General features: G+C 42.2%; 1 protein-coding gene across 2 annotated transcripts in view; it reads right to left on the reverse strand.

Moving 5' to 3' along the window:
* The window catches only part of MARCHF6 (membrane associated ring-CH-type finger 6), a 375114-nt gene that overhangs the window by 62898 nt on the left and 288920 nt on the right, over positions 1 to 23296 (reverse strand). For both annotated transcript variants that reach the window (XM_075826906.1, XM_075826903.1), the window contains exons 20-21: positions 22819 to 22888; positions 2634 to 2815 (exon numbers count right to left, since the gene is read on the reverse strand). In XM_075826906.1, the coding sequence (XP_075683021.1) occupies positions 2634 to 2815; positions 22819 to 22888 (252 nt within the window). The remainder of the gene's footprint in view (positions 1 to 2633; positions 2816 to 22818; positions 22889 to 23296) is intronic.

A 23296-nucleotide genomic window follows, 5' to 3' on the forward strand; every position in this document is an offset into this window, starting at 1 on the left:
GCATGTAACCATGACAATGGAACATCCGCTACGTCAAGAGTGTTTCAACATGATTACTGAAGGGGTTTCCTTACTGTAAGAGTGGTAACACTATGAATCTCTCATATGGAACTCTGCCAAAGTATGTTGTGATTGTTCAAGATTGGCCTGGATATATCGCAATTTATGCACTAGATTGCCGGAGATACACTACCGTTCAAAAGTTTAGGGTCACCCAGACAATTTTGTGTTTTCCATGAAAATTCACACTTATATTTATCAAATGAGTTGCAAAATGACTAGAAAATATAGGTTAGACATTGACAAGATTAGAAATAATGATTTTTATTTCAAATAATAATATTGTCCTTCAAACTTTGCTTTCGTCAAAGAATGCTCCATTTGCAGAAATTAGAGCATTGCAGACCTTTGGCATTCTAGCTGTTAATTTGCTGAGGTAATCGGGAGAAATTTCCCCCCATGCTTCCAGAAGCCCCTCCCACAAGTTGGATTGGCTTGATGGGCACTTCTTGCGTACCATACGGTCAAGCTGCTCCCACAACAGTTCTATGGGGTTGAGATCTGGTGACTGCGCTGGCCACTCCATTACAGATAGAATACCAGCTGCCTGCTTCTTCGCTAAATAGTTCTTGCATAATTTGGAGGTGTGCTTTGGGTCATTGTCCTGTTGTAGGATGAAATTGGCTCCAATCAAGCGCTGTCCACAGGGTATGGCATGGCATTGCAAAATGGAGTGATAACCTTCCTTATTCAAAATCCCTTTTACCTTGTACAAATCTCCCACTTTACCAACACCAAAGCAACCCCAGACCATCACATTACCTCCACCATGCTTGACAGATGGCGTCAGGCACTCTTCCAGCATCTTTTCAGTTGTTCTGCGTCTCACAAACGTTCTTCTGTGTGATCCAAACACCTCAAACTTCGATTAGTCTGTGCAGAACACTTTTTTTCCAATCTTCCTCTGTCCAATGTCTGTGTGCTTTTGCCCATATTAATCTTTTCCTTTTATTAGCCAGTCTCAGATATGGCTTTTTCTTTGCCACTCTGCCCTGAAGGCCAGCATCCCGGAGTCGCCTCTTCACTGTAGACGTTGACACTGGCGTTTTGCGGGTACTATTTAATGAAGCTGCCAGTTGAGGACCTGTGAGGCGTCTTTCTCAAACTAGAGACTCTAATGAACTTGTCTTGTTGCTCAGTTGTGCAGCGGGGCCTCCCACTTCTCTTTCTACTCTGGTTAGAGCCTGTTTGTGCTGTCCTCTGAAGGGAGTAGTACACACCGTTGTAGGAAATCTTCAGTTTCTTGGCAATTTCTCGCATGGAATAGCCTTCATTTCTAAGAACAAGAATAGACTGTCGAGTTTCACATGAAAGCTCTCTTTTTCTAGCCATTTTGAGAGTTTAATCGAACCCACAAATGTAATGCTCCAGATTCACAACTAGCTCAAAGGAAGGTCAGTTTTATAGCTCCTCTAAACAGCAAAACTGTTTACAGCGGTGCTAACATAATTGCACAAGGGTTTTCAAGTGTTTCCTAATCATCCATTAGCCTTCTAACACAGTTAGCAAACACAATGTACCATTAGAACACTGGAGTGATGGTTTCTGGCAATGGGCCTCTATACACCTATGTAGATATTGCATTAAAAACCAGACGTTTGCAGCTAGAATAGTCATTTAGCACATTAACAATGTATAGAGTGTATTTCTTATTAATTTAATGTTATCGTCATTGAAAAAAAACTGTGCTTTTCTTTCAAAAATAAGGAAATTTCTAAGTGACCCTAAACTTTTGAACGGTAGTGTAGGTCGTTGAAAAAGGGATTTGTTCTGATTTGGAGCTGTGAAGGCATTTTCCCCTCTAATATGAGACAATTGTCAACTACCTCATAAGGGTTCTGCCTTACTTTGGCTCAACACTGTAGGATTAAAGGTTGGACTTGATAGACCTGGATCTTCTTTATGCCTTAACTACGTAACAAATGTATCTCTTATAATCAGCATAATACTCTCCTTAACGTAAAAAAAAAAAGTATTAAACCCTTCAAACGGCTAATGCCTTACTCCAGAATACTAGTGTCCCCAAAGAGCATATTACCCCTCCTTCCTGCAATGCTAGTACTCAAAAACCAGCACATCAAAACCAAAACAGCTTAATCTTCCGAAACGGCACGTTACTATCCCCAGTTAGACTCTCCCCTCAAATCAGATCATTAAACCACTGCAACACTAGTCTCCATAAACAGGTTAACCTCCCTGCCCCAGGAATACTAGTCTACCCCACCTCATTCCTCACACAATGTATACTTAGCCCATTATAAAAACGAATTAGCCACCCTAAAACAGCACATTACCCCTGACTCCCATCCCCCACTGGTGTAATACTAGTATAACCACAAATTATCTTCCCATAGCGGCACAGTATCCTCCCTCCGCAACAGGCCAATAACCCCCAAAATATCTTCTGATATGGAGCATCCTATAGCCCGAAAAGAACAGTATTTAAAGACGTAATACATTACACCTGTAAAATATATCTGTTAAACATTTCATAAAGCTTTCAAAAAATAATAATAAAAAAAATCTAATTCTGATGGTTACATTAGTAAGAGAAAATCTAGAATTTGACTCACCGTAAGTGACCATTCTTTAGCTTTTAACAGGATCACCTGACGTCCTTGTGGCATCCATGCAACTAATACAGTTAAAGCTCGAATAGACAGCCAACATACATAGAGACCACAGGCAGCTGTGTATAACTCATGTATTTTTGCAGTTCCAGTCCAAAACGACATCAGCCAGCGACCTACAAACACTAAACAATAGAAACCGCCACATTTTAGCAAAAGCATTCTTCATACAGTATCTTTAATGTAATACACTTTAATCGGAACTACACTTACAAACTTTTGATATGTCATAGAGACATATCAAAAGTTTGGATCGGTGGGGGTCCGGGTGCCGGACCCCCACCATTGCTGAAACAAAGGTGCAAAATAAATAAATGCTTAAAGGGGTTTTTTGAGTTAAAACTGGTTTGTGTTAATGCTTTTAACTTGGGAATGTGAATACATTTGTAATGTGCTTACAGTTTCTAAATTGGCCCCATTTCCCGATGCTGCCGTGGGGCACATGACTGGTGACGTCACTCTCTGCCCACTGTGTTTATCCTCCGTTACGTGGTCCAATTATTCAAATTGTCTTTCGGGTATACGACTCGTCACTAGTGACGTGCCGTGTATGGGCTGCTCCGTTACACAGCCAGTAAAGTGCATGCACGGTCCCTGCTGTTCTCTGTTTTTAGCTGTGTGTTTTGGGTCATTATCCTATTGGAGGACCCGTGACGGAGACCAAGCTTTCGGACACTGGGCAGCACATTTCGCTCCAGAATGCCAAAACATAACCGAGATGTATAATATGAATGGTAACCAAAGAGCCTAGAACAACTTCCAAAGAGATTATAGGTGAACTCCAAGGTCAAGGTACATCAGCGTCAGATCGCACCATCCGTCGCTGTTTTTGCCAAAGTGGACTTAATGGAAGACGACCGTGGAGGAAACCACTGTTGGAAGCAAATCATAAAAAAGCGAAACTGGAATTTGCCAAAATGCATAGTGACAAGCCACAAAGCCTCTGGGAGAAAGTCCTTTGGACAGATGAGACAAAACTGGAGCTTTTTGGCAAGTCACATCAGCTCTATGTTCACAGACGCAAAAATAAAGCATACAAAGAAAAGAACATTGTACCTACTGTTGAATATAGACGAGGCTCGGTTACGTTTTGCGGCTGCATTGCTGTATCTGGCACAGGGTGTCCTGAACCTGTGCAGAGTAAAATGAAATCTCAAGACTATCAAGGCATTCTGGAGTGAAATGTGCTGCCCAGTGTCAGAAAGCTTGATCTCAGTCGCAGGTCGTGGTTCCTCCAACAGGATAATATCCCAAAACACACAGCTAAAAACATCCAAGAATGGTGAAGAACAAAGCATTGGACTATTCTGAAGTGGCCTTCGATGAGCCCCGATCTAAATCCTATTAGACATCTGTGGAAGGAGCTGAAACACGCAGTCTGGAGAAGGCACCCTTCACACCTGAGACTGGAGCAGTATCCTCACAAGGATTGGGCCAAAATACCTGTAGACAGGTGCAGAATGCTCATTGAGAGTTACAGAAATTGTTTGTTTGCAGTGATTGCCTCAAAAGATTGTGCAACAAAATATTAAGTTAAGGGTACCATCTTTTTTGTACAGAGTAGTTTCATTCGTTTTTTTTCTGTTGCACCACAATTCAAAAGCAATGTCTGATTTACATTAGTTGATTTTCAGTAAATTCAAATTTATTATTATTACTTTTGTCAGTTTCAAGTTATTTCAGTGACCTTTGTGGTTTTTTTTCTTTAACGGAAGGGTTCCAACAACTTTATCCACGACTGTACATCCCAAGACCATGAAGATTAATGTCTAAGGTGGCTGTATGTGTGGAATATGTCTAGCATGTAAGTGGTGTTTGTGCGAAATGTGTCATGAGCGTGAGAGGCACATGTGCAGCATTTGTCTATGTGAGTGGTCCATGTGCGGCATGTATTCAGGAAGAGTGGTGTTTGTCTGGCATTTGTCCTGAGCGTGAGGGGAGCACAACATGCGGTAAGTATCGTGTCGAGTGGTGCTCTTGTGCCAGTATGTGCGACATGTGTCCTAACTATAAGAGATGCATGAGCGCCACGTATGTAGCATATCTCCTGAGTGTGAGTGATGTATTTCTGACATTTGTCAAGCATTTGTCCACTGTGTGGGTGGTGAGTGTGCGGCATATGTCCTGTGTATGATTTTGTGGGCTTTTTTTTTTGTCACAATAACAGCAAAAAATTGAATATTTTATACATGAATAATAATTTATGTGTTTTGTTGGCATTAAAAGCAGAGGGACCCATTCACATTTCTTGCACAGGGGCCCTATGGTGTTGGGATCGACACCTGTGCCAACCGTATGATAGAAACCCCATTTTGGAAACAACACCCCTCTAAGAATTAATCTAGGGGTATAGTGACCATTTTGACACCACAGGTGTTTCATATTTTTTAGAAATGGGGAATGAAAATTAAAGGTCTTCTAATATGATGCAGACTTTAGCTAGACATTTTTTGATATTCACAAGGAATAATAGGGAAAAAAGCACCAGACCTCACAATATGTTATGAAATTTCTCTCGAATATGGCAATAACCTGTAAGTAGTTGTATGATGATGTTTGGGCACATGGCAGGGCTCAGAATGGAAGGAACGCAATTTGGCTTTTGGAGTGCAGATTTAGCTGGAATGTTTTTTCGGCCACCATATTGCATTTGCAGATCCCTAAGTAAAAGTAAAGTTGAAACCCCTAAGAAGTGACCCCATTTTGGAAACCACATACCTCATCTAGAGTTATAGAGAACATTTTGACCCGACAGGTGTTTAAGAATTTAACGTGTAGTGGATGGAACGGAGTGAAAATTCCAAATGACCCTTTCAGTGCCTTATATGTTGTGTCCAGCTTGAGCAACCAGAGACACACACCCCATAAATTGTTATGCAGGTTCTCCCAGGCACGGCAATACCCGACATGTGGACATAATCGGCTTCATGGGCACACGGCAGGGATAAGAAAGCATGCGGCTTTTGCAATTAAAGTTAAGTGGATTTTCAGGCGCCATTTGTGGTTTCTAGAGCCTTTGAGGTGGCAGAATAATAGAGATCCCTAGAAGTGACCCCATTTTGGAAATATGCCTTGGATATATGCATAGGTTAAACTAAACCCTGGTTTTGAGGGGCTATTATGTGACAGATTCTGGAAAGAAAGGCAGAGAGGCATTCCTAGGATTTAGAGATGTGTCCTTCCTTACCTTTACTTGAATTTGGTTAAGGACTCAAATTTCTCATGAAAAATTATGCGAATTTCTAGCAAAACCCTTGACAGGCTTTTGCAACTCACATCACAGCCACTTGGTGGCCACACATAGATACATATAGCATAGACATCCCATGACCGAGTTTCACAAAATCATTTTTTTTTTCCAAAGCTGGTGATCTCGTGCCACACATCTCAGGATATATGTTAAGGTAAGAGGAAAGGTAAAGAAGGACATGATGAAAGTGACATCCACCAGAAAGGCAACCTTCCAGAAAGTAATTTTAGTGAGACATCCTGCAACGGTCAAAAAAGAGCGCTCTGAAGGGCTTTCTAAACCACATTGAGATCCCAAGGTTCAGTGGGATGTCTAAATGGCAGAAAGAAGAGCCAGTCCCTGTAGGATCAACTTCACTTGAGAACGAAGGGGCAAAGCCCACTAAGAAAGAACGGACTGAGCCGAAGCCAGATCCTTAAGGGAAGACTATCCAAGTCCTAGGTTGACGCAGGACAAATGCAGAAAAGACAAGATTCTATGTAGAACATACCATACAATGGAGACTACACTGTTAACACCAGGAAAAATAAGCCTTCCAAGTATGGTGGTACACCCTGGCTGATTGAGGGTTCCTAGCCTTTAACCTCATCTGGATAACCGGTTCAGACACCCCAGGCCCTTAAAACCACGGCTTCATCAGCCACGCGGTAACACATATGGTGTAAAGTTGGGTGGAAAAGCGGACCTCTGTAAACAAAGGTTGTGTCGAGTTGGAAGACCCCAGGGTGTGTCTGCAAGCAGGTAGACTAGGTCGGCATAAGGCCTGGCAGAGGTAGTACGGCACCTCCAGGAGTTCAGGCAGGCTATCTTCTTTTGGAGTCTCTTGAGCACTAGGGGGGGGGGGGGGAGCGGAAGAGGAAGGAACAGAAAAAAGGAACGATAATCTCCTGGAGGAGAATAGGGTGAACAGCCTGGGAAAAACAGAAGCACAATCTGGAGTTGACAGAAGAACCTTTCAGGAAGAAGGGAGAGCTGTATCCTGGGACCTGTCGAGACCAAATCCCAAACCCAAGCTTAATTCACATGTCTTCTGAAAGGAAAAGCAGTCACCCCCCACTCAGACAGCCGGCACAAGTGGGAACATGCTTCAGGCTAATATAACCTGGCAGTGTAGGAGCTCTGGGCCTTGAGGCAATGTTGCCAAGCAGGGCTGAGCTTGAAAGATGGGTTACTGGTTTCGATGGGTGGGACGACCAGTCCTATTGTCTGTTCTCTGAGAAGAGAACAAACTTCTGAGAAAAGGAGTTAGGAAAGGCCTGAAGAAAAGAAAAGCTAATGAATGTTTCTTTGGAAGCGTGGTCGGTTGCAAAGGTTTCAACCAAAACAGACCGCTGGATGACATTAAACTAGTCGATGCATGGCAGCAAATCAGTTGTGAGATTCCAAATATATATTGAGGGAGGACGACTGATCCATTGGAGAAACTGCTTCCATCCAGGAAGACTCAAACAAGGAACCCGTATAGGGAACCTGCAGAGGAGCGGAACTTGCCCTGGTCCTTCTACGCCTCTAAAAGGGAGGGAAAGAAGGGCATGGAGTATTGCCGCTATCTGGCAAGGCAAGCACAATAAGACTCAACCATGGTTAGGGAGGGGTTAGGGAAAGTCCCCTAAGACTGAAGCAAAAAACTGTGCCCATTTAGGAGTAGCCACGTCCTGGATTGCGGACACTGTGGGCATAACGATGTAAGCTGGTTGCATAAAATACGCTGTTACAGCGACCTCAGAAATAATGCATCACTAATGCCACATGGGCTGAAGAGTGTCCATCCAGGAGGATACTATAGAGGGAGGTTACCGCCTCTGGTCAGACAGCGGTGTGTGTGTATATGTGTGTATATGTGTGTATATATATATATATATATATATATATATATATATATATATATCTCTTTTCCATATATATGGAAAAGAGGAGTCCCCTGAAAAATATTGCAGCCCTTTGGGTAGGCCTACATGACCCCTGATGCAGTATCCATAATAAGAGACTGAAGCATCTGAGAATCCCAGGACAAGCGCGAGCAGGTTAGATGGTACTGCAGCAGCAATAAAACATCAACTGGTACAGAAGTCCACGGAAAGGCTCTCTGGAGACGCCCCCTCAGTCTCCAGTGCCAGATAGGTCGAGAAACCAGGTGGGCGAGAAATTGCGCACTAGTCTTCCGGAAAGCCAGGAACTAAATTAAGGATACACTGCCGTAACGCTTCACGCCCGAACCATTGGGTGGTCCGCTAACCTCAAAAAAAGATGACCAAGGTGGACCTGAGGAGAGGCACTCCTCACTGCAAAGGTGCTCCCGTTCGTAGAAGGGAGATTGCAGCCTAGTCGCCCTGAAGTCTTGAAACTAAATTATAGAGTATAATACCTAACAATGTATGTATAGACACACACATTAGAGATGCCTTGCCGGCAGTGTGTGGCGGTCAGTGCCGCGGGCCACTAAGACCAGAAGTGTATCCTCCCAAGGAAGCTCTGACCTAAAGTAGTAGGCCCCCTGTAATGGGTGCAGAAGCAAGGCAAAGGGGCTGGCCTCACCGGCTGAGTGCTGTCATATAAGTGAAAACCCTATCCAGTGAAACAAGATGGTAACACAAGAGGACTAATTGGCCTATGGAACATAAAATTATTTAAAGAGGCTCTGTCACCAGATTTTGCAACCCCTATCTGCTATTGCAGCAGATAGGCGCTGCAATGTAGATTACAGTAACGTTTTTATTTTTAAAAAACGAGCATTTTTGGCCAAGTTATGACCATTTTTGTATTTATGCAAATGAGGCTTGCAAAAGTCCAAGTGGGTGTGTTTAAATGTAAAAGTCCAAGTGGGCGTGTATTATGTGCGTACATCGGTGCGTTTTTAATACTTTTACTAGCTGGGCGTTCTGATGAGAAGTATCATCCACTTCTCTTCAGAACGCCCAGCTTCTGCCTGATCACGCTGTGACGTCACTCACAGGTCCTGCATCGTGTCAGACGAGCGGGGACACATCGGCACCAGAGGCTACAGTTGATTCTGCAGCAGCATCAGTGTTTGCAGGTAAGTAGCTACATCGATTTACCTGCTAACGCCGATGCTGCTGCAGAATCAACTGAAGCCTCTGGTGCCGATGTGTCCGACACGATGCAGGACCTGTGAGTGACGTCACAGATCTGCACTGCCAGAAGCTGGGCGTTCTGAAGAGAAGTGGATGATACTTCTCGTCAGAGCGCCCAGCTAGTAAAAGTATTAAAAACGCCCCGATGTACGCACATAATACACGCCCACTTGGACTTTTACTTTTAAACACACCCACTTGGACTTTTGCAAGCCTCATTTGCATAACTACAAAAATGGTCATAACTTGGCCAAAAATGCTCGTTTTTTAAAAATAAAAACGTCACTGTAATCTACATTGCAGCGCCTATCTGCTGCAATAGCAGATAGGGGTTGCAAAATCTGGTGACAGAGCCTCTTTAAACTAAAATACAAAATAGCAGCAGACCTTAGTTTCAGGTCAAGTCCCCCTCGTATGGACACTAGGTTAAAAGATGAAAAAGCTAGTGTCAGTGGGAAGCGTATGGCCAGCCTGGGCAGAGCCACACCGCTTTCCTACCTACCTTTACAATTTAGAGGGAACATGAAACAATGTCAGACATTATATAGTGATAAAGCTCATTTACAAGTCAAATAGAGGAGTGAGGACCCTGCTCGCAAGAGTTTACAATCTATGAGGAAATAAGGGAGACACAAAGTGTAACAGTCTTTGTTCTGTACAATGGTCAAGCTATTTTTTTTTTTTTTTTATACACACATGGGGTGGTACATATAAAGCTGCATGAGCCGGTCACCAGCCAGTATCCGTGTATGACGGACATGAAGAGAAGGAGTGTCAGGGAATCTTATTCTGATGACTATTCTAAAAGGAGGGCCATGGGAAGGAGTCAGATTAAGGAATGTTATAGGCGTGTCTAAAAAGATGTATTTTCAGGGCACGTTTAAAACTGTGGACATTGGGAATTAATCTGATTGTCTGGGGTAGCACATTGTAGAGGACTGGTGCAGCACGAGAAAAATCTTGGAGACGGGAGTGGGAGGTTCGGATTATGGAGGATTTTAATCTAAGGTCATTGGCAGAACGTAGAGCCCGAGTAGGATAGTAGACAGAGATGAGGGAGGAGATGTAAGGAGGTGCAGCACTGTGGAGAGCTTTGTGGGTGAGAGTAATAAGATTGAATTTTATTCTGAAGGGGATGGGCAACCAGTGCAGTGACTGGCACAGGGTAGAGGCGTTGGTGTAGCGGTTGGTCATAAAGATGAGCCTGGCTGCTGCATTAAGGATAGATTGGAGAGGGGAGAGATTAGTGAGGGGAAGACCGACTAGTAATGAGTTACAGTAGTCAAGACGAGAGTGAATCAGAGCAACAATGAGAGTTTTGGCTGTTTCCTCAGTAAGAAAAGGGCAGATTCTGGAGATGTTTTTGAGGTGAAAATGACAGGAGCGTAAAAGTGATTGTATGTGAGGAGTAAAGGAAAGATCTGAGTCAAAAATAACCCAGAGACAGCAGGCGTGCTGCTTAGGAGTTATGATAGTGCCACATACCGAGATGGAGACATCAGGTTTAGGGAGGTTAGTAGATGGTGGGAACACAAGGAGCTCCGTTTTAGAAAGATTCCGTTTCAGATAGAGAGAGGACATGATGTTAGAGACAGCGGACAGACAATCACTGGTATTTTGTATTAGAGCAGGGGTGATGGGAAGAGGCATATAATTGGGTGTCATCAGCATAGAGATGGTACTGGAAGCCAAATCTGATGATGGTTTGTCCAATAGGAGCTGTGTAGGGAGAAAAAAAGGAGTGGACCTAGGACTGATCCCTGAGGAACCCCGATAGCAAGTAGATAAGAAGTAGAACCAGCAAATGACACACTGAACGAGCGGTCAGAGATATAGGAGGAAAACCAAGAGAGCAGCGTCCTTGAGGCCAATAGAGTGGAGTATGTCAAGTAGGAGTTTGAGGTCTACAGTGTCAAAGGCTGCAGAGAGATCCAGAAGAATCAGGAGAGACTATTTACCGTCTGATTTAGCCGTCAAGAGATCATTTGAGACTTTAGTAAGGGCAGTCTCTGTGGAGTGTAGAGTGCGGAAACCAGATTGTAAGGGGTCTAGAATGGAGTTGGCAGAGATATAGCGAATAAGGCAAGACTAGACCAAGCGTTCCAGGAGTTTGGAGATGAAGGGGAGATTAGAAACTGGTTGGTAGTTAGTAGCGCTGGATGGGTCAAGAGTTGTTTTTTTCAGTAATGGGTTAATAATGCCATGTTTAAAAGAGGAGGGAAAGATACCGGAGGAAAGAGGGAGGTTAAATATTTTAGTCAGGTGACTAGTGAGAGCCAGGGAGAGGGACTGGAGGTGGTGTGAGGGGATAGGGTCACTAGGGCAGGTAGTAGGACGAGAAGGAGAGGAGCCTGGCGACTTCTTCTGTTATTGGGTCAAATGCTGAAAGTGAAGAAGAGGGACAAAGTCACTAGGGGACTGGGAGGTAATATGCCGGATGTTGTCAATATTAACTTTAAAATAAGTGGCCAGGTCTTCAGCACTGAGATCTGTGATTGGCGTCTGCACTTTAGGACTAAGGAGGGAGTGAAAAGTATCAAAGAGTCGATTTGGATTATTGGATAGTGTGGAGCTGAGAGAAGTTAAATAGACTTGATGGGCGCAGTGAAGGGCAGAGTTGTAAGTTTTGAGCATAAATTTGTAATGAAGGAAGTCTGCAGCCAAATGCGATTTTCTTCACAGTCGTTCGGCACATCTCAAGCACCGCTGATGAAGGTGGGATTGAGGCGTGTGCCAGGGTTGTCGTTGTCTTTGTTGGGTGGTTCGGAGTGTAGGGGGAGCTGCTTCATCCAATGCATTTTTGAGAGTGTTATTGTAAAGTTTGGCAGCCAGATTGGGACAGGAGAGGGAAGAGAAAGGGGACAATGAGGACTGTAGACGTTCTATGAGTTGCTGAGTGTTAAAGGCATGTAGATTTCAGTATGTCTGACAGGTAGGCATGACCTAAGGAGGCAGAGAATATTTGATAGTAAAGGAGAGAAGGTTGTGGTCAGAGAGCGGGAGAGGAGAGTTAAAGTCAGAAACTGAGCAGGAGACCTAAAAAACGCAGCAAAAAACGTCTGAAAATGAGGAGCTGTTTTCGCCTGAAAACAGCTCCGAATTTTCAGACATTTTTGCTCACTGCGTGTGAACATACCCTTAGGTTTAGGAGGAGTATCACAAAAAAAGAACGGCATAATTTCTAGGTCCAATGATAAACGGAAATATATCCAAAGAACGATTTTTGTTTTGACAAAATTTTGGATTTGTCAAACAAAAGAATCTTTATGAACTTGATTCAGTCTGAAACATTCCTCTTGGCATATATATATATATATATATAAATAAATCGAAACGTTGCCTGCCAGGGGTGAATAAACACACCACTTTATCTCACCAATTTCCTTGGAGTGCTGCCTCTTCCTTAATTTTTTGGGATTATATATATATATATATATATATATATATATATATATATTTTTTTTTTTTAAAAGGCTTTACTTTAACCGATTCGAGACGGCCTAGAGGTGTTTTTACGGCGGTCAATAATGGGCTTTATTCTGATGCATTGACCTTTTTACGGCGCTGCGTCAGAATAAAGAAGCAGTGCTCTCAGCAGACGAGGCGGGTTCGAAATCAACATCAATGCCGCCCAATAGCGACCGCCACATCTCAGTGGTTTTAGAGAAAGGGGGCTCCCTCTCTCTCCCCATCTGCACACCCGCAATGCGATCGCAGGGTGCTGATGGTTTTTATGGCAGACGAGGGCCTAACAAAGGCCCCCAGGTCTGCCTCTAGTGAATGCCTGTTAGGCCGTGGCAGAGGCACTGACAGGCAATAATACACTGCAATACAGAAGTGGTGAATCCCCTGAGATCGAGTGTCGACTCTTTGGAAATGCAACAGTCCACATGGCGGACGAAGATCGATGATTTGGAGAATCGTCTGCGAAGGTGTAACATCCGCTTCATTGGCATACCTGAAGGTGTGGAAAAACTTGACCCTGCAGCATTCTTGGAGAATTCGCTCAAATCCACATTTGGGGATACTGCCTTCTGTCCGATGTTCTGTGTGGAACATGCACATCGGATCCCGACTACAGCTCCTCCACCTGGAGCACCCCCTCGCACTTTCATTACCAAGTTCTTGAATTTAAAAGACCGAGACAAGCTACTGGAACTTACAAGGAAGCAGGGGCCTCTGAAACATACCAACCAGGATGTGAAAGTCTACCTGGACTATTCATTGGAGGTACAAAAACAGAGGAAGGGATTTATGGAGGACAAGAAGTGCCTGAGGGAGAAACGCATCATCTATTGTATAGTTTACCCCGCTAAACTCAGATTGGTGCACAACGGCTCTACAATATTCCTCGAGAAGCCGGAGGAGGACTTTACCTGGCTGGAACGTCATGGACTCTGTATTAGTTCTGTGCCAATGGATCTCCATATGCTGTAAAGTAATATAACCGAGGGGAATTACTACATACCATGGAACATGCCAAAACTCTGCTCTTCTGTGAAGACTTCGATTCACCTCGCTGGTGTCGGTTGTGTTGGACAAATATAGCTGAGGGAAGTTACTCCTCATCATGGAACGTGTTCCTGACTTTGCTCTTCGGTAATGACTTGGACTTTCCGTCGTCATGTTTAAAGTTGTGGTGGGGCCAGAAGATCTACCATGTCTTGGATATATAGCCGCAATGCTCCTGCCTTCCGTGTTGTAGCTTTATAGAGCCTAATAGTTCTAATTCCGTATCCTTATTGCACTCCAGGGAGATGGGGGTTGCCCCCTTTCACTAACCAGTTAAGAATACTCTGTTCTTGTTTTTTGCTACATGCTGAATTTGGGAATGAAACCTGTCTCGAGCTCGGGGCGGATGGGTAGGGTGGGGTTTAATTGTTTTTACCTTTCAATTATCTGCTTGTTTATATATGACTTGTCTGAGCATGTGGACTGGTGATCTGGTCTCTGGGAGTACTGGAGTTTCACAAGGGGGCGGGGCGCAACTTATATGTTAAGGCCCTGTATAAGGTTGTCCTCCGGATCTATACTGTATTCAAACTCAATTATGGAGACACTCCGCAATCTTAAACTGATCTCCTGGAACGTGAGAGGACTTAATGCCAAATTTAAAAAGGCCCAAGTTTTAAATTTTCTCTCTACATACAATCCCTAAATTATACTATTACAAGAGACTCATTTACTTGGTTCTAAACTTTGATGCCTCTTATTCCATTTACTCCTGTGGGGTCTCGTTGCTGGTCCACAAATCTTTACAATGTGAGGGTGCATTGGTTAAGACAGATCCTAGGGCGAGATTCATTGTGATGCTATGTCAAATCCATTTGACATCCTTTATCATTGTTAATGTTAATAATCCTCCTCCTGCCACTGTCCAACTGCTCACGTACATAATGTTGCGGGTGACTGAATTGTGTCCTGCTCCTCTATTACTGCTCGGGGATTTTAACCTTTTGCTGTCCTCTAAACTAGATAAACTGGCTGGAGAGGGGGGGGGGGGAGGGGAAAGAGTCCTGGGGTCTAGTTCCCATGTGGCTAATTGGGCTGCCACTTATCATTTGGGGGAAATTTGTCGTACTCGTTACCCTCATTCTTTAGCTTATTCACGCCACTCACCTGCCTATAGGTCCTTTTTCTAGAATTCCCCTGGCATTCAGAAATGATGCTTCTCTAATATATATATATATATACACACACACACATATATATATATACACACACACATGTATGTATATATATATATATATATATATATATATATATATATATATACATACACACGCACGTATATATAGTAGATGCGGAACACCTCCCTCGGCGTATCTCAGACTACTCTCCCCTCATGATCACTCTGGGGTTTCCGGAGGTTGCAAAACAGAAAATATGGAGTCCGCTCCTGCACTGAGGTTGTGACTTCCTTGGAAAAGGGAATGACTTCTGGACTACTAACCTACTGTAGGTTCGACTGATAGCAACTTGATGTGGGATGCCTTTAAAGCATATGTCAGAGGGGTGGTTATGCAAGCAATATCCGCACATAGAAAAGGACTAGCTAAACAATGTATAGAACTGGAGGCTGAACTGGCTGTGTAGGAGGAATATCTTAGAAATAGGGACACCCCAGCCTTTACTACATTCACGGCGAAGCAACATGAATATACCCTTTTACTAGCGGAACTCACCAGAAAGAAAACCTTATATTCTCAGCAGAGTGTTTTTGAGCAGGGGGATAAAAATGGCCTTTTGCTGGCTTTTCTGGCTAGAGAATTCACCACACCAAATCCTATTTTAGAAATCACCTCGTCTACAGGGATGCCGATCAGCGACCCCTTAGCCATCAATGACGTCTTTGCCAAGTTCTCTTCGCATCTATACTCCTCTAAGGTTGCAAATGATACATCTGAACTAGAGGCATACTTGAAAACGATTGTGTTCCCCACCCTGGATAGTGAGGATGTCAATTCTTTGGAGGCTGATCTGACCAGAAAGGAAATTACTGGTGCTATTAACTCTTTTCCAAGCAGGAAAACCCTGGGTCTGGACGGTCTGCCAATAGTATGGTATAAATAACGCCACTTCTATGAGAGAGGCTTTTGTGATGTTGATCCCCAAACTTCATAAGAATCAAAGAGACTGTGGTTCCTACTGGCCTTAATTGTAATATTAAAATATTTACCAATATTCTGGCGATACGTATGCAAAAAATCATATCTCATTTCATTCATCCCGACCAATCTGGTTTCATGCCAGGGAAGGCCACTGATGTTAATCTTTGGAGGCTCTTTACCAACATATCATCTAATAGAGTCAGGTGGCACCAGAGTTGTTGCCTCTTTGGACCTTGAGAAAGCATTCGTGGAGTGGTCCTACCTCTGGTCTATTCTAGGCAATTTTGGATGTGGCCCTAGATTTATCCACTGGGTACAGTTGCTATACTCTCAACCCACAGCAAATATTAAAACCAATTGTCACATTTCCCCTTCAATTACATTCGCCCAAGGGACTATGCAAGGTTGCCCACTGTCTCCCTCCCTTATTGCACTGGTCATTGAGCCACTAGCAATAGCTAAAAGAGCCCCTCCTGATATAAAGGGCTTCAGGATGGGGGAGAGGGAGGGGAGTGTCTCTCTATACGCAGATCATACACTTATATTCCTCAATGATCTGGGTCCATCTCTACAGGCATTATTATCTTTTTTGATTTATTTACATGCTTCTCTGGGCTCCGTGTGAACTGGTCAAAATCTTTGGTAATGGCGTATAGACGATGCGGCTAGGAAGGTCATACTGTCTTCCCTGATACAATGGGCAGACAAAATTATCTAGGTATGGTGATTAGCTCAAATACTCCTACTTTTATACCTGACAATGTCACTCCTCTGGTACAACATCTCAAGATAGACCTTGATAGATGGAGACACCTCCCCCTCGCACTTACAGGAAGAATCTGTTCAAAATTAAGTCCCTTCCTAAGTTTTTGTACCTCTTGCACAATTCTCCAGTATGGCTACCATTATCACTGTACTCTAATATTGACAAAGACCTTAGATCTTTTATTTGGGCAGCCGGAACTCCTAGAATTGCTCTGGGCACACTACAGCTACCCACTAACCAGGGTGGATTGGCCATTTCGAACGCGCATCTTTACTTCCTTGTTAGACAACTGGTATATGTTTGGTGGTGGTTTACCAATAGACACTTTAATCCCGGTACGGAGCTGGAAGCTTCACTTCTTGGTTCCTATAAAGCCCTGGTGAACTCTATTTATAGACAGCCCCCCCCGGGAGACACACACAGTCCCAATGCAGACTACTCTGAAGGTTTGGCAGAGATCAATGCTGCTCTTTAACTCAGTGGAGCGGTCCTGGTTCTGCCACAGTTACGAAGATTCCCTAACCCCGGTGAGTGGGCAACCCTGGGTATATTGACCTTGGAGAATGTGGTAGTGGAAGATAAGGTAGCTACTTTTACACAACTTCGGATCACCAGATCCCGACACATCTCAGGTTCCGTTATTTCAAGCTTAGACACGCTCTTCGGTCACAATTTGCTGGATATAATGTCAGACTATGCACATCCCCGGTGGAGGATTGGGTGAACTGGAGACGTTGGCTAAACCATTGTCCATACTTTATAGACAGCCGTTAACTACATTTTCTAATAAACTTGATAGAGCCCTGGAGAGATGGTCTCAGACTCTTCTTCCGTATCTACAGATGATCATAAAGAAATTCTATCCGCTCTAACTGATACTTTAATATTCACAAGAAACCGACTTATTCAATTAAAATTTTTCCAATTTAGAATACCCCTTCCAAATTATTTAGGATGGGACTTACACCTACTCCTGTCTGCCCACAGGGAAAGGAGCTGAGGGCTCCTTCCTATATATGTTCTCGGAGTGTCCAATTATTAATAATTTCTGGACTGAAGTACTGGAATTTCTCGAGCTTAAAGTATGACTCCCTCGTATACTTGAACCCAGAGCTTGCTTTTTATTACTGGTGGAAGAACCTACTGTGGCTTTTAGGTTTCTTATAATGCTCCTATTATTTTATGCCAAGAGAACTATACTCCTGCATTGGAAGCACTGTAGGGTTCCTTCGCTGTCAGTTTAAAAAGTGTCAGGGTAGAGCTTACTAAACGTAATCCATGCTAATTTATGAAGCACGTGGATGTCCTGATAAATTTATGAAGGTGTGGAGCTCTTGGATAGTCAATCTTCATGCCAGCTCATAGACTTGATATAGCCCAGGTTGAGAGGACCTGGAGGTGCTGACGTCTCCGGTTGGTGCCCCATTCCTCCATCAAACTTCTCCATTTGACAAATCTTCATCAGATTTTTTATATATATATATATATATATATATATATATATATATATATATATATATATATATATATATATATACATATATATATATATATATATATATATATATATATACATATATATATACTGCTATTAAGGAAAGGCTGTTTGTTGGAGTTTTGTTTTGGTATCTCAACTTCTATGAATATCATTATGTGAGACATGCATCCGTGTGTATTTTGTGAATAACTGACCTTGTACAACTTTGTACCAATATTTTGTTATGAGGTCTTAATAAAATGACCTTTAAAAAAAAAAACAAAAAAAAAAAACAACAACCACCCCCTTTTTCCTCTTACAAAATGCTTTATTATAAAAAAAAAACAAAAAAAAATGGCGTAAAAAATAAAATTACAAACAATGCCAGAATTGCTGTTTTCTGTTCATCCTGCCTTCAAAAAAATATGAGAAAAAGTGATCAAAAATTCGCATGTACTCCAAAATGGTACCAATAAAAGTCGCTAAGTTGTCCTGAAAAAAAACCTTAATACAGCTATGTCAGCAGGAAAATAAAAAAGTTATGGCTCTTAAAATATGGCAAAACTAATAATTTGGGGAAAAAAATAAAAAAAGTGTATTTACTGTGTAAAAGTAGTAAAACAAAAAAACAATATAAATTTGGTATGGTCGCAATCGTAACGACCTGCTAAATAAAGTTATATTATTTATACTACACTGTAAACGGTGTAAATTTAACCCCTTCCCGACATTTGAGGTATCCATACGCCAAAGTCGGGTAGGGGAAGCATGGAACGGGCTCACGGAGTGAACCCACTCCATACGATGCCGGTGTCGGCTGAATGTTACAGCCGACACTTCAGAGTAACGAGCGGCATCGATCCCGCTCATTTAACTCATTAAATGCTCCGGTCAATAGCGACCGCAGCATTTAAAAATCGCTAGAAAGAGGGGGGGGCGACCCCCTCTAACAGCTCATCGCGCCCCCCGCAACGCAATCGCGGTGGGGGGGATGGTTGATATGGCTGCATGGGGGCCTAATGAAGGTCCCAGGTCCGCCATCTTTGTGTTCCTATTAAGCCCTGCCTGGAGGCATTAGTATTGCAGTATATCCCGCAAGCGATCTAATGATCGCTGTTTGAAGTCCACTAGGGGGACTAATAAATAAAAAGTATTTTATGTAAGAAAAAAAAAAAAGTTAAAAAAAAAAAAAAAACCTTTTCCCATTTTCCCCCTAGAGCATAGTAAAAAAATTAAATAAACATAATTGGTATCACCGCGTCCGTTAAAGTCTGAACTATTACAATATATCATTATTTAACCCGCACGGTGAACACCGTAAAAAAAAAAAAAAAAGAATTGTAAACGCCAGAATCTCTATTTTATGGTCACCTCATCTCCCACAAAAAAATGAAATAAAAAGTTATCAAAACGTTGCATGTACCCCAAAATGGTATCATTAAAAACTACAGGGTATCCCGTAAAAAATAAGCCATCATAACACTTAATCGACGGAAAAATAAAAAAAAGTTATCGCTCTCCGAATTTGGCGACAAAAATTAATTGTATTTTTTACACTTCGGTTTTTACTTGTAAAAGTAGTAAAACATAGTAAAAAAACTATATATATTTGGTATCGCTGTAATCGTATTGACCCACAGAATAAAGTTAACATGTTGTTTTAATGTATTACACAGCGAATTCCGTAAAAACGAAGCGCAAAAAACAATGGAGGAATCGCTGTTTTTTTCATTTACTACCCAATAAATAATTTTTTCCCGTTTCCTAGTACATTATATGGCACAATAAATGGTGCTATGAAAAACTACAACTCGTCCCGCAAAAATCAAGCCCTCATGGGACTATATCGACGGAAAAATAAAAAAGTTATGGCTTTTGGAATGTGGGGAGGAAAAAAATGAAAAAGAAAATCTGAAAAAGGACTGCGGCGGAAAAGATACAGAGTGGCAAAAAAACATTTCTATTGCCACCCAAAAAGTTAAATCACTAAATTATATATACACCAAAATAGTCCTATTAAAAAATACAACTTGTCCCGCTAGCGGGAAAAAAACCTGTCTTGCTCAATCTTCAGGCAGGAGTCAATAGGAGAAGGAATCTTCCTGCCGACAGCATGAATAATTCAGCGGCGGAACACGCCACTCAAAATCCGCTGTCTCAACAGGGCCTAAGGGTTTAAATCAAAGTTCTGTGCTCCTGGCCGTTGCAGTGGGATGTCAGCTATATATACATTTATGGCTCTGTGCGAGTAGAACTGTAGATGTGCGTTCTTAACTTAGATGTGATCGATTACAGGTGGATCCTGCATGTACCCAGCGACACTGAACCCGTCAGGTCCGCGGTACTGACAGATTCATTGTAAAGTGAATACAGCTGTTCTGTATAGAGAATATAGAACAGCTGTATCTCCAAAAGTAAAACTAATTTTTAATAAAAACCATTTACAAAGTTACACAAATCACACTGACTTTAAAAAAAAAAAAAAAAAAAAATGCCCTCAAAAAGGTGTACATAGCCTTTAACTGTAAAAAAGGGGTTGAGCCAAGAGCACAAAGGATAATGTGATGCCTGGTTTCCCAGACAACAAGCATGAATTTTAACCCCTTCCTGCTGCAGCCATTTTTTTGATTTTCATTTTCTCTCCCCACCTTCCAAAAGCCATAACTTTTTTATTTTTACATCAAGATAGTTATATGAGAGCTTAATTTTTGCGGGACGAGTTGTAGTTTTTCATGGCACCAATAATAATTTACTAGAAAACGTTCTAAAAACGTGTAATGGGACAATAACAGATATTCTGCGGGTCAATACAATTACAGCGATACCAAATTTATTTATTTTTTTTATATTTTACAAGAAGAAAAAATTATTGTAAAAAATGTTTTATTTTGTGTTACCTCATTCTGAGAGGCATGACCTTTATTTTTCTGTTGATTGAGCAGTAGGAAGGCTTATTTTTTGCGGGATGAGCTGTAGTTTTTAATGGTACCATTTTGGGTTATATGTGAGTTTTTGATTCAGTCAAAAAAACAGAAACCTTACGAAACTAAGACAAACGGTAGTATTGGTTTCCGTTTGCCTTTCCGTTGATGGGTTCCTCCGACGGAAAGCTCAGACAAAACCCATCAATGGAAAGCTAACGTGAACAGGCCCTTTGTTAAATTTTTTATTCCAAAAACAGTGATTCTGGTGTTTTAGTCTTTTCTTTTACATTGTTCGCCATGAGGGTTACATCATGTTATATTGTAATAGTTCAGACTTTTACGGGGGAGGCCATAGCAATTCTGTTTATTTTTTTAACAATGCTTTAGGGTAAAAATAGGAAAAGTGTTTTGAACCTTTTTTTTTTTATTTATTTTTTTTTATGCACAAAAAAAATATAAAAAATGGATTCCACTCTTTTTTTACTATTCCCCCTAGGGGACAGGAACCAGCTATCATTGCAAATACTGCAATAGTAATGTGTTGCAGTATATTGTGTTTCTGACAAGCTGCTATTAAGGGTTTAATAGGAGTACAAAAATAGCAGAAGACCTGGGGGCATTCACTAGGCACCTAGGCTACTATCGGCACCCCGCAATCGTGTCGCGGGGGGAAAGGCAATGGGCTGTCAGAAGAGGTGGCACCCCTCTTTCGAAACGCCTTAGATGCTGCAGTCGATATTGACCGTGGCATCTAAGGGGGTTAAAAAAGCGGGATCATGCTCTAGCACAATCTCACTCTTTACAGTAAAGCGTTGCCTGAAACATACAGGCGACACCTGCGTTGTATGGAGCGGACTCAGCCCGTAAGCCTGCTCCATACTTCCTTTATCTGGCTAGAACGTAAGTACACTTTGGGAAGGGGTTAAAGCGGATTTATCATTCTACGCTACTCAGTTTAAACGCAGCATAGTATGGGGACAGGTGCGCCTTGTATTTTTTCTAAATGGGCAAAAAGAATTGTGCCATTTGGCCAATAGAGCCTAACATAGCATACAGCTCACATATGGTCACAAGTCCGCAGTATTCATGAGGGGGCTCATTTCCCCTTAATCCTCTCAGCAGTGACTTGAAGGTCTGCCATGTACACACGGCAGCCATGAAAAACTGGTAAAGAGATGGGAAAGGGTCTCGCCATGAGCTGTACCCTTTATTAAGCTCACAATATTTATTGTCCTTTGAGCTAACAGTAGAGTGGACCTGTCCCCATACTATGCAGCCTTTAAGCTTAAAGGGAACCTGTCACCAGCATTTAATTTATTAAACCAGCAATACCTGGTGGAAGTGGGTGAAAAATAATTTTTATGTAACCTATAATTATCTTCTAAGTAGGCTCTGTACCTTTAGCATTCAGTTTTTTAGTGTTCCTAATGAGCATAAAAGCCATATCTTCGTTCAAAAAGAGTCATATCTTCATTCCACAAGCCTTTCAGAGTTAACCCCGCCTACTTTTGATTGACAGGTCCCCGCCTTCCCCGAGCACACACAAAATCCTGCGCTTGCGTAACGATGTCCTGTTCTGGTGCGTGTGCACAACGGGACACCATGGCGACGCATGCACAGCAGTAACTAGATTTGAGGGCCGGACAAAACAGGGAAGGGTGTCGGACCATACAAGAAGAGACTTTGCCATTCAGGGCGGGCCAGTTTTCGGTCAATAGAAGAGGACTGAACGAGACTGCCGGATTATTACCATAAAAGGCACGTAATGTTTGCCGACTGTTATTTATGGTCGGAGGAGGAGTTTAAGAGGGGGGATGACGGCAATGAACTTTTGACAGGAGCGACCAGCGAGGGGTGAGTAGAGTTCAAGAGGTGAAATGCTGGTGACCGGTTCTCTTTAAGAAAATTACTTACAAACTAATTACTAAATACACAATTTATTTTACAATGTAGCTTGAAATATCTAGAACATATCTTTATTAAACATAATTTGAACATATGCACTTACCTGGTAGTGTAAGGCATACTAAGCTGGCAATCAATAATGTGATGCACATCAAAATTAATAATAAAAATATCTGGAAAAAATAGAAAAACATAGACATGTAATTATGCAATTGCAAAAAATCTTAATTAAATTGTTTAAAATATGATTATTAAAATGTTTTTTTTTAAATCTTTATTAAGGCAGGGGATGGTATACAATAATAACCTATGAGGTACTCACCACATGTGCTCCAGCACAGCCGCCCGTTCTCTGCTGTTCCAGATCCGGAAGCTCCTGCAGCCGTCACATACCGTTCATGGCAGCATTACTACGGAGGCCAGCGATTAGCTGCAGAGGCACGTCACTGCTGCAGGAGAATCATGGACTAAAACGGCCACAAACGGGACTGCTGTGATGGAGTGGGGTTAATTCAGGAGCGGAGTACCTGGCTATTATTTTATACCATCCACAGCCCTAATAAAGATATATAATATATAAC

This window comes from Rhinoderma darwinii, chromosome 5 (assembly GCF_050947455.1).
Source record: "Rhinoderma darwinii isolate aRhiDar2 chromosome 5, aRhiDar2.hap1, whole genome shotgun sequence".
In the NCBI taxonomy this organism is placed as follows: Eukaryota; Metazoa; Chordata; class Amphibia; order Anura; family Rhinodermatidae; genus Rhinoderma; species Rhinoderma darwinii.